This window comes from Astyanax mexicanus, chromosome 3, assembly GCF_023375975.1.
Source record: "Astyanax mexicanus isolate ESR-SI-001 chromosome 3, AstMex3_surface, whole genome shotgun sequence".
NCBI classification, from domain to species: domain Eukaryota; kingdom Metazoa; phylum Chordata; class Actinopteri; order Characiformes; family Acestrorhamphidae; genus Astyanax; species Astyanax mexicanus.
Genome location: NC_064410.1, coordinates 53600807 through 53613008, shown reverse-complemented (window position 1 = coordinate 53613008; position 12202 = coordinate 53600807). Strand labels below are relative to the sequence as shown.

Below are 12202 nucleotides of genomic sequence, written 5' to 3'. Positions count from 1 at the left end.
AATATTTTTATGAATAATAATTGCTCTCCTTTATTGTTATTTGCATCAACTATGGTGAGTTTTTACTTAATTTGTTGCTTTTATTGTAGTATTTCTGTAATTTATATATATATATATATATATATATATATATATATATATATATATATATATATATATATATATATATACACAGTATATTGAATGTAGACCTTTATGCGATTGGTCAGTTCAGTAACGTCGCTTGCGGAAGCCCCGCCCCCAGATCGCAGTGGTGGGCGGGGCGCTGCTCAGTTGAGCCAGCGCTCCACGAGCAGCATCAGTCCGGCTGAGAGGAGCGGAGAGAAGCTGTAGTAATGAATGGAGAGAGCGCTTAAACTCTCATTTCTACAGTTTAAACTCGTCTTTTCTAATGGCCAACCGAGAGAAGAACAAGAAGGCTCTGCTGGATCAGGCCAAGCTGCCCGATAACTGCACCTGTGCGGACTGTGGAGCTCCAGGTGAGTTACCTCACCTACACCCAGCTTCTGACTCCCACTGTACTTTACACCTGTTAATTTTTAGTATTTTAATACATAGAATAAAGATGATGGTTTATAGTTAAAGCGGTTGAGCCTGGTGTTTATAGTCTGTCAGAATGTCTACCTAACCAAGGTCTGCAAAGGGCTAACCTCTGGTCTAGTCTACTTACAGAAAGTTGGGTACCACTTTTAAAATAAGACTACCTTTATAAAGGATTTATAATGGTTTACTTTACGGTTAGTTTATTAATGGTTACTAATTAGGTTGTAAATGCCTTAAAAGTTATAACACAAACGTAGAAAGGGCAACAATGATGTTTGCCAAATAGTGAACTCACAGCCATCTTTACTGTTGCCCTTTCTACGTATGTTATAACTGATTATTAATTATTTATAAGGCATTTACAACCTACTTAGTAACCATTAATAAACTAATTGTAAACCATTTATAAACACTTTATAAAGGTAGTCTTAGTTTCAGCCCTGTCACACCACTGACATAGCTCACAATTCATAGTTCAAAACTAGTTTAAATTCTGTTATATAGATTTACCCAGTAAAAACTCATTCCAGATATCAGCTATAGAATATTTTACTAGTTATAATATCAGATCAGATTAAAGATAAAAATATTAAGTCATTCTGAATAGTCATACATTACCACTGACATGGAATTTTAATCTCTTGTCTATAATTAAATTGTACTAAAAAGTTCTAAAAAGCTCTAGTTATAGATATAGTTGTAGGCCTCTCACAGAAACACTTTTTCTTTAGTAATTATTATAAACAATGTTATAATCATATTAACCAATTTATTCCACTGATAAAATGATACTATAGCAGCAACTAATGCAGTTTCACCCTTTTAAACATCAGTTAACTTTTAATGATAAAAAATATACAGACATTGAACCTGACACGTCTAATTAATCAAAATAAATAAAACCTAAATGAACTAAAACCTCTGTACCAGATCAGCATACCATCTAAGAGTTAATAATGATAGCTAATGATAGCTAATAATGTTATAATTACAGATATTAATAACCATTTGTGTATGTTATTTATTCTTGTTTATATATAATTATTTTAGTTAAAAAAATACAAATACGAAGTATAGTGTAGTACGTGTAGTAATATTAGTATTAGTATTAATTTTATTAGCAAAAAAGTAATTATAGGTCTCTAGAGCTGAATAATGAATAATGATAATATGCCCACCACTTTGGACCTGTGTGCATGCGTGTGTGCGTGCACGCATGCTCACTAGTGTGTATGTGTTTTTACTGTATGAATGGGTTAAAGGCAGAGGCCACATTCCATTACAAGTATGGTAAAAATGCTTGTCATCTCCTGGGTCTTAAACTGAGACTTTATGCTAGTAAAAATAATTTATTATAGAGGTAATAAAGATTGATATACAGTACCAGTCAGAAGGTTTAGTAATTCAGTAAAATGTTTTATCTTGGACTCTTTTTACTTAGATGACAGCTTTACACATCTTGTCATTTTCACAGTCAGCTTTATTAGTAATAACTGAGTTAGGACTGGTAACGCTGGTGTGATATTAGGTTAAAACAGCTTCAGGCTTACACTGGTTCAGTCTCTGGTCTACTCCACATTAGTCTAGACTCTGTATAGTATCTTATCATTTGGTCCAGTCCGGGTTAGAGTAAATTAACATTCTGCTGATGTTCTCTACAGATCCAGACTGGGCTTCATATAAACTCGGTATCTTTGTTTGTCTGAACTGCTCTGGAACTCATCGCAATCTGTCCAGTGTGAGCAGAGTCAAATCCATACGGCTAGACTTCTGGGATGATGACCTTGTGGAGGTATGGAAACTTTGGAAAAATATTTATATACTTAATATACATTGTTCTACTGGAAGAACTGACCTCACTACAAACTGACAAGTTGGATGTATTTATTTGATTTTTGTTAATACAGTATATAGGTGCTCACCAGGTCAATTTGATGTCTGAAAGATGTAATATTAGACAGATGTTGAACTTTAGTTGAAAATGAGAATCAAGTTGATGTAAATACCGAGTGTTGTACAGAAGTCAGAAACCATTAGGTTGAAATCAAGCTCCAACATTAAGCAGATGTAAATTTTGGTTGGAAATCATAATTACATATTCTCTAAACACCAGCATTGGTTTGACTTCAATATCTAACCTTATACAAACATTTTGGTTGGAAATCAAAGTCACATATCCACTAAAAATCAACACAGGTTGACATCAGTTTCCAACATTAGACAGATGGTACATTTTGGTTGGAAATCAAAGTCACAGATCCCTCCAGAACCAGCAATGGGTTGACATCATTCTTCAGCATTAGACAGAAGTTGAATTGTGGTTTGACATCAGAGTTGCATTTAGTCACCACAAATAACCACTATTATACACAAAATTTATCAGTCAGCTTTCATCTCTATACATTAAATTGTTGTTGCTATTTCTCACATTTAATTTGGGTCACCCAACCTCAAAACCTGCATTCAACCACATAAAAAAGTCAATCAAATATCCCATCAAATAATGTGCACTATTAACTTAACTACTCTTTTGTTTCATGTGGCTGAATTGTGTAATGTGAAGTTCATGAAAGCCAATGGAAACAGAACAGCCAAAGAGTTCTACGAGAAGTTCGTCCCGGTCTTCTACTACCGGCCGCAGCAAGATGACTGTGAGTAAGTACTCTCTCCTGGAGACTGGAGGTAATTACACTGAGAGTGTATGTAATTGAGAGAGTTGTTCCCCAGCCGTTGCCTGTGTCCATGCAGACGGTATCAGAGTAAAGCTAATGTGTCGTTGGGGAAGTGGGAGAATGCTGATGTGGCAGACAGATTTAAGCTAGGGGATGAGGCCATGCATTACTGTTGGTAACAATAAGAGGAACTGCTCATGTATTCATGTTTCAGCCAAGGGGGTTTTTGGTGTTGGATATCAGGCCTTTGAATCTGTCAATTTGCCCTTTCAGTTCTTCACACACAATACTCCACAGTGGCTAGTTTAACTAGTTTAAAGCTACCTATATAATTGTCTTGGCACAGGATTAAAATGGGCTATAAATGGCAAAATATTACATACATTATTAGGAAGACAACCAAAATCAAACAAACAAACCAACAATAGACATTATCTAAATTAACCAGACAATTAAGGCTCTGTTTACATCTGTTACAACTTGTTACATCTATAAATAGTATCTGGATCAGTAGTGAGCATCTCACGATACGATATTATTACATTATTAGGAATGCAAATAAGAAAAACTAACCAAGCAAATTGTATAGTAATGGATAAACAGATCAGACACAATCAGATTATTAGAAGGAATAATGTCTGTTTACACTTGAAACTAATATAAGTGAAGTTTTTCTCCTGTAAATGTATCATTTGTAATGTTGTACATCAGATGGGTTTGTGTGGTCATAACAGCACATGAAAAGTTATAATTTGCAACACACTGTATAAAATGTGACCCTATGTTAAACCCTTTTATATGGGTTACCACATACAGAGCAAAAGGCTAAGATTAGCCTTCAGCTGTGTGTTTCTGTGCTCTGTGTGAAATGGTTCTCTTATGGCTGCAGGGTGCTGAGAGAACAGTGGATCAGAGCCAAGTATGAAAGGCTGGAGTTTTCAGAGGAAAATAAGCTACTTGCCTACTCATCAGGTAAACCCAGGAGATTTCAGACCTTGTGCTATAGTTTTAAGCATTACCTCAGATATGCACTATGTGGATAAAAGGATAGGGACAGTCACTAGTTTACTGTTAAGTGTGCAATCAGTGGTAATAAAGAGCCACTAAACCCTAAACCATATTTGTTTCATTAATAGCTGAAATGTGTTCCTTTTAAGTAATAAAAACATACCAGTCCTGCTTAACATTTTTATAAACATTTCCTTTAAAACCTTTAAAAATGCTTTTGTTGTGGTAATCCCTGTGCTATAGTTGAGGATAATGTGTCCATGTACTTTGGTATGCAGACACATCACAATATGCAGATTAGTCTTTCAATAATACCGTCCCCTCCAACCCCCTACCCCTCCTGCCCCGCCCCTAAACCCATACATCACCCAGGGCCCCGGCAAACCTACCCCTCCTTTTTTTTGTCTTTTTCAAATTTGAAGCTGAGGGTGAAGTCAGCAAAAATCAGGGAGTTTAGTGCCCTTTTAAGAGAGTTATCCTGCTTTTGCTGAAAGACTTTCTGCTACATTGGTTGGAGTGCCATCATTCCAAAGAACACAGTTCTAATGCTCCACAACTCAATGCTGCAAGGCTTTACACTCCTCTAGCTCACATTAGGCATTTTTCCAGTTTTTTTGAGGCCATGAGGTTTATCTTATGCAGAGAATAATATTCTATTGGCAATACTTCTCTAGCAATAGTTGCAACTTAAAGTAGCTGAATGCATTCTTTAGAAGGCATGTCCACAAACCTTTGGACATATAATGTCCATATTATACAAGATACAATCAAATCACATCCCTTATGTGTGAATATTACATTTTTGTCTATGAATATCCCATAGCACACATCTTACACAGATACTGTGCCACTGTTGCTGCTTGTTAATCATGTTTATCTGGTTCTAGGCGTGTATGAAGGGGTGCTGTGGAAGAAGGGGAAGGACAACGGGCAGTTTCTCAAGAGGAAGTTTGTTCTATCAGAACAGGACTTTACCCTAAAATATTTCAAGGAGGATGTGAGGATTTTAGATGCCTTATTAAGCAATTCTTTTGACATAAAAAACACTTGCAGCAATGCTTTTAGTTCAGTGCTTTATTTAATCTTTATTCATTGGCATTAGTTTAAAATGATTGAATCATTACACTAACATGCAATGTTTCACAGTAAATGGGACAATTATTGTATCCCATGATTTTTGCCATGTGCCATGGAAGGTAGAGAATGCTGCACTGACCTGTGGGATGTGCGTGTGTGGGGTCTCCTGCGTTTGATGTAGATGTGAATGTAGTCTGCATTGTTGGTTCACATAGACAGACGCCACTGGTCACAATCATTACCACCTAATGCACGGCACTGTCCACTGTGGGTGGTAATGCCTTCTATGACGTATTCCTGGTACATATGTGACACTGTGGATCAAGGAATGTTACGTACCCACACAACATTCAGAAATTGAACATCCCATTCATCTGGCACCCACTGTCAGGCATCCCTCAAACTCGATAATGAATGAGCATGCAACCTACCAAGAGGAGTTCAACCTCACTCACAAGATAACACCTCAAAACGTATAAATTTTGGGTGTTTCCAAACCATTCTCTGATCAAATTACATACTGCTGTCCCATGTCTGCTGTCCCATTACTTTTGGCATGTTAGTGTAGCCAATATTGTAGTGCAGTTACAGTGCTGCATAATATGTGGAAAATGTCATAATTCATTTTAAAACTCTCAATAAACCCTCACACACACTTACTAACCGTTATTTCAGTAATTATATTCAATAAATTTACAACAATTAACTAAAACATATTCTTTTTAATCCTTTAGGAGGGGAAAGGGCCGAAAGCGGTCATCTCTGTAAAGCATCTAAATGCAACGTTTCAGCCTCAGAAGATTGGGCATGCTCACGGCCTGCAGATCTCTTACTGTGTGGACGACCACACCCGAAACCTCTTTGTTTACCATGAGAGTGGGCAGGTGAGTGGGATTATTTTGGACTTTAGCTTTTGTGTTTTTGAATATTTTCCTTTATTCTTTAGCACTGAGTTCAGGGAAACCTTTTAAAGCTTTTCGAACAAAAGAGCCATGAGCCTGCTTCCTGCTTTTCAATTGAAAGCGCCAGTAGTGTGTGAGTGTCTGCTTTCAGACAGGCTGAATTGAGCTTTTTTTTAGCTGTTCTAAAACAGGAAGTAAATGCTGAAGTGTATATGACATTTTCCACATGCATTGTTGAATGTGCTGCACAGCATCTGCTGCAAACAATTGAGGAAAATACAAACAAATGAATCAGGTTCCAGAAAATGTACTTATGACATTTTCTAGCAGTAAAGTCTGTCATTACTCTTATTATGTTACGGGTCAAATTGGAGGAAAGGAAAATTTGTTAAAAATATTTTTTTAGTATGAAACTTCTTCCGCTTGCTTTAATTAGTGTAATCTACAAATATTATGAAAATGGGTTATCTCACATATTTGCAACCACACTCTGCAAAAACAAAAACTAAAACAAAATTGCAATGTTATGTTTTAATGTTATGTTAAATTATTGTGTTTTATATTTTGCTCTTTCAAAAGAAATACAGTAGTGAAACATTAAAAAAAGTTTGAACATGTAGTTTTTTTTATGAAAAACGAGTGAATTACCCTAATTAAACCATTACCTGTTAGAGGTAAGAAACACCATTGCACTAAATATTGATAGAATAATTAGCAGTGGCACTTGCTGTTCCTGATAAATTAACATAACAGGAGGGTTAAAACAATTTTAAAAAGTTTAAATTTGATTTACTAGAAAGTATGTTAGAACAAATCAAAAATATTAATTTAGAATAACATAATAAATATCTGAATAATGTATTTATTTTAAATAACTTTTTTAGGTAGTAAACAATCAGTTCTTGAAACTGATGTGATAAAGTCATAGTGTTGCAGTTGTCTAGTCAAATTGTAATGGCTAGAATATATCCAACACTGCAAAAGTGCAAAATATCAGGAAGTGAAATTATCTAATTTCAAGGCAATAAATCTTATTTTTTTTCTTAAAAAATGTTTGTTCTGCTGAGCATTGTGTTAGATTATTCTGCTTATTTTAGGTACAATAATTGTAAGTAATTTAAATGCAAAATTATAAAAAAAAAGTCACCAGTTAAGTTATTCAAATTCTTTGTGTCCGAATGTAAGCAACTAAATCTGTGATTTTTACCTGATTTAAGTCGTACTTCACTCACCTTGGGACTTTGCGATTGTGTATTGTAAGAAATCTTACTAAGAACAATTTGCTCACCCCATTGGCAGATATTTAGCTTAATTGAAGCACATACTTCTAAATTTACATCTATTTTGGTGTTTGTAGTTTTTTTGTATCTTGGTTATGTTGAATGCAGTGGTCAGACCAAAAGTGGTCCAAAAAAGCACAACCTTGAACACTCTGATCTGTTGTAGCAGCTTAAGGGGGCATACTTAATATAAGGCATAATATTAACATAGTAAATAGGAAATGTACATTTTACTGAACTCACTGTCGCTCTTTCAGGAAATTGTGAATTGGTTCAATGCGATCAGAGCCACACGATTTGTCTACCTGAAGACAGCATTCCCTACAGCTACAGATGAGGAGGTGAGTGTTCTTTAATTTTTCATGTAAGCCACACACAAACAAGTGTTTACAGCAGAAGACATATGGTATTTGCAGGGGCAGCAGATGTTTTGCAATACAGATGTATTTATAGTTGTTTGTATTATTTTTTTTTTCAAGTTGCTGCCATGGATAACCAGGAACTATTTAAAAGAAGGCTACATGGAGAAAACTGGACCTTTGGTAGGTAAATCCTGGGAGTCTCCCATTACTGTTTCTATTTATATAAAAGAGATTCTTTGTGTAGTGATATTCGTATCTTGATGTGCTTATAAATTTAAACTTTATAGTTATTATCTTCATTAATATTATTAACAGCAACGGGAGCCGTTCAAGAAAAGATGGTTCATTTTGGATGCCCTTGACAGAAAATTACTCTATTTTAAAACTCAGCTGGTAAGACATTTTTCTTTCTTTATTGGTTTTCATATAAGAAATATACAAGAATCTTATATCTTTAATACTGGTAAATAATTTTATTTTTATTATTCTATTTTTTTTATTACTCCCAGGATATTTTTGTATAATTACTATTAATATAATTATTAGTATATATAAATAATAGGGGTGTAACGGTATGTGTGTCTTTTTTGAACTGTCAAGGTACAGGGGTCAAGGTACAGTTCGTGCAAACGCACGCAGAATACACAATACAGGCAATCTATAGGAGACTTTAGGAACTAATGAACATAAGTCGGAACCAACAGGAGTGTTGCACCTGGATAGTGAAGATGTAGCACTCGTCATGTCTCTCTCTCTCTCTCATTTTCTCTTTCTCTCTAAGATATAATAATACAGCACAAAATGATCTAGTCTGCCAGACCTAAACCACACTACACTTTTATTACCATCCCTTCACAATAATACTGGGAAATTACAGCATTAAAAATATTGAATCATGGTTTTATTTCATTTTCAGTGATTGACACCACTAATATAATTTAATTTGAACAATTTAATGCTGATATTTCTTAAAAAGAACTCAAACACTGAAATGCATCCAGTATTATGCTTAGGAAAAATTATTTGTAGTTTGAGCATTAAAGTAATGCTGTTGGTTTTGTTCTTAATAAAGAGCCACAATCAGACTCATAGTTTGTTTGTTCTAACAAGATCAAAAAGATGAATCCTCTTAAGATGACAGTAGGAGAGAACCCTGGTTTCAGGCATTTAATAATAAAAGAGCTCAAGCCCAGTTTTAAAACATACTGATCCATCAGGTTTATACGGATTTGTGAACCAAACCATGAATTTTTTGTACTGTTACACCCCTACTAAATAAATGTATTTAATAATAAGCATTGCACCCAATGAGGCTTAAAAATATGAAATCATATTCAATTAAAATGGTCCATTTCGTTCGAATCAAGTTGATTTGTCTGAATCTGACTGTAATGTCACCTGTGCTTGTCAAGGATGCTGTGGAGCTTGGTGTCATTTTCATCGGGACAGCGAATCATGGGTACTCTGTGAGGGAGTGTGTGCCGAAGGGGACCAGGGGGAACAAGTGGAAGTGCGGGGTGGTGATGGAGACGCCGGACCGTCAGTTCGTCTTTATGTGTGAGCAGGAGCGAGAGCGAAACGAGTGGCTGGAAGCGTTACAGCAGGTCATCGCCAAGCCCATGCTTCCACAGGATTACACCAGTAAGACGTGACTCCAGATGACATGGCTGTTTCTGTTTCCACACAGGCTGAATATTCCAATAAATCAATCTCTGCTTATTCTGCTTCCCCTTTTCAGCAGAGGCCAACATCCGCAGAAGAAGATGACCCCGGTACATCGTCATGGACAAAGGACTGTTAGTGCTGACCAATAGACTCATCACTGTCTGTGCATTTCTAACGAATCCACCACAGATGCACTGTCTGAATGTTTAAACTGACCTCTCACACATCTTTCACAATAGTTTTTTCACAAAAAGTTTTGTGTAAAGCATGTGTTAGCCTTGGGAGGAGACAGTATTGCACAATTTAGTGCATTCCCCTCTCCAGCACAGCTCACTTACGGTTAATTGTGAAGAGCGGGAAACAGTGACAGATCAGTGTGTGGCTTTGGTGAGTCTGGATTTTAGGTTAATGTTTACATTACCAGACTGAAGTGACTTAAATTGGATTATTTATAGGGAAACATCAGATTTAATTTAATTTAAAGTCAGATTTGTGTCATTTTCATTTCAATAGTCTAATCAGATTTTAGGTCCTCCTAGAAAAAAAAAAATGTATCACTTGAAACATAGTTTTAATCACTAAATAATACTGCTAAACATGAATAATGTTTAGCATTTGGTCAATAAAGCACAAAAAACATGTTTTTTCTTATAATTTTACCCCATTTTCTCACCAATTTGGAATGACAGTTACTCAATCCCCTATCACTAGTAATACCCCCAAAACTAAGAGGGTAAAGTCTAGCAAGTGCCTCATCTGATACAGACTCCGCCTATTTTTCAACTGCAGCTGATGCAGCATCACTAAGCAGCCAGTGTACTTTGAGGTAAGCGCCAGATCCACAGCTCTGATATACCAGCTAACAGATGCCTGTGCTGACCAGCGTCACATTGGGAGTGATGGGAGGAGAGAGCGCCACCTACCCACCAAGAGAGAACATGGACAGTGTTCAATGTTCTTTTCAATATTTTAACAGAACTAGTATATTATTGTTATAGCTTTATAAACACTCTTGACTCCTCAAAACATGTCCCAACAATCTCAACAACAGCATAAGACTCTGAATACTAAGATAATTGATGTTCTTTAAGCAGGAGAATGCAGTGTCCAATACTGTGGAAAGTTTTTAATTACCAAAGAACATTATTTAAAAGCATTCATCTTAATAGAGTGTTTTTGCCTGTATCTGCAAACAAAACATAAATTCAGTGAAAAGTTATAAGTTAACTATAAATAATATTAGACTTCCATAAGGAGAGTTACAGCCTAAATAGGGAGCATTAAAATTGTATTGTATTTTTTAATGGTGCCTAAAACATTCAAGATTTATTCATTCAATTATAAACAAAATAAATTCTATATACAGAAGAAAAAAATACAAACCAAAAATAAAATGAAAGGCAGCAGAAAGAAGAAAAAAAACTTATATCTGCTCCTTTTTTTCCCAAGAATAATTTTAAATAATAGTTATTTACCAAAAACAAAACTAAACAAAAACATAGATACACATTATACTAATTCATATTTTTTAAACAAACCAACTTTTATCATTGTTTTAAAGCACACATTGATGTAGCATTTTTAACATCTCTCTCCAAATTATTCCAAAATCTTATTCTTTGAATTGAAGTTCACCGCTCCTTAAAACTAGTTCGAAATTTAGGCTTTACAAACATCTTTATCCCCTTAAGATTATAATAACTCTTTCTCTTAACAACATTTAATTGTTAAATTACACTTAAATGTTTAAAGGTAATGTGTTTTTATGACCCTTACACAATAACAATAAAATATTAAAGTCAGTACAGTTAACACTAGACTACCTCAAGAGGAACAAGCTAAAGCTTTTAACACTGCTCTCATAGTCCTTCAACTTTAACATCAAAATCTATAAATAAACCTCTAAAGAACAGCCAGTGCAGCATGACTTCCCTACAATCTCACTAGAAGGAGTGAAAAATGAAAGACTGACACTGACAATCCTGACCACGCAGTGTGCCCAAACTGTTGCTTTGGGCCTTTTTTGTACAAAATAAAAATTATTAATAAAAATTATTCTTGTTTAAAGAAATGTTTCATCTTTGATTTTATACATTTTGTAAGTCAGGAAATCTTTTATATTGCTTAGTTTTGTACATATACTTTGAGCAGGGGCCAAACGTTTATTTGCCATTGTATATTTTTTATCAAACTAAGACAAAAGTGCATTTCTCTCTTGGTAGTGAAAAAAACTGAACATAAGAAATAAACCACATTTCCACTAAAGTAGAATTATTCATTATTGTCCAGTTAACATGAATCCATTGTTCTGAACAGGCAAGGTGGGTGAACAGTGCCCCCCTGAGTCCATCTGTCCTCAATAGTGGAGACAGAGGTTTTGTGCAGCTATGAACTCTGACAAATAAACAGATTTGATGAATGCAGATGACATTTAAACAAATAAATACCCAACCATGATCCTGCCCTATTCAGCCATCTGGGAATTCCTGCCTTGTTGGTGGGTGGGTGGGTGCATGATTGAATGTTGGATTCTGATTAAAGATGGAGTGCAAGTAAGTGGGTGGCTTATTCAGCTCTGTTAAATTGGGGAGAAAATTGGGATTTTAACTTTTAATTATCAGAGCAGTTCTTCAGAAGTATAATATTGGAACCAGTGACATATAATAGAATACCACAATATTTCCGGGTATTTT

At 35.2% G+C, this 12202-nt stretch overlaps 1 protein-coding gene across 2 annotated transcripts; it reads left to right on the top strand.

The window, feature by feature from the left end:
• The first annotated feature begins 294 nt into the window (after positions 1 to 294).
• adap2 (ArfGAP with dual PH domains 2) lies at positions 295 to 11717 on the top strand. 2 transcript variants are annotated; one of them, XM_015605487.3, is made up of 11 exons: positions 295 to 479; positions 2205 to 2335; positions 3107 to 3198; positions 4105 to 4187; positions 5111 to 5220; positions 6035 to 6184; positions 7740 to 7823; positions 7962 to 8024; positions 8160 to 8237; positions 9257 to 9485; positions 9586 to 11717. In XM_015605487.3, exons 1-11 carry the CDS (start codon positions 392 to 394, stop codon positions 9609 to 9611), a joined length of 1134 nt encoding a protein of 377 aa, XP_015460973.2. In that variant the 5' UTR covers positions 295 to 391; the 3' UTR covers positions 9612 to 11717. The 2 variants fall into 2 exon arrangements, with proteins under 2 accessions (XP_015460973.2, XP_007247928.2); XM_007247866.3 differs by having other exon boundaries at positions 9583 to 11710.
• The last annotated feature ends 485 nt before the right edge of the window (positions 11718 to 12202 follow it).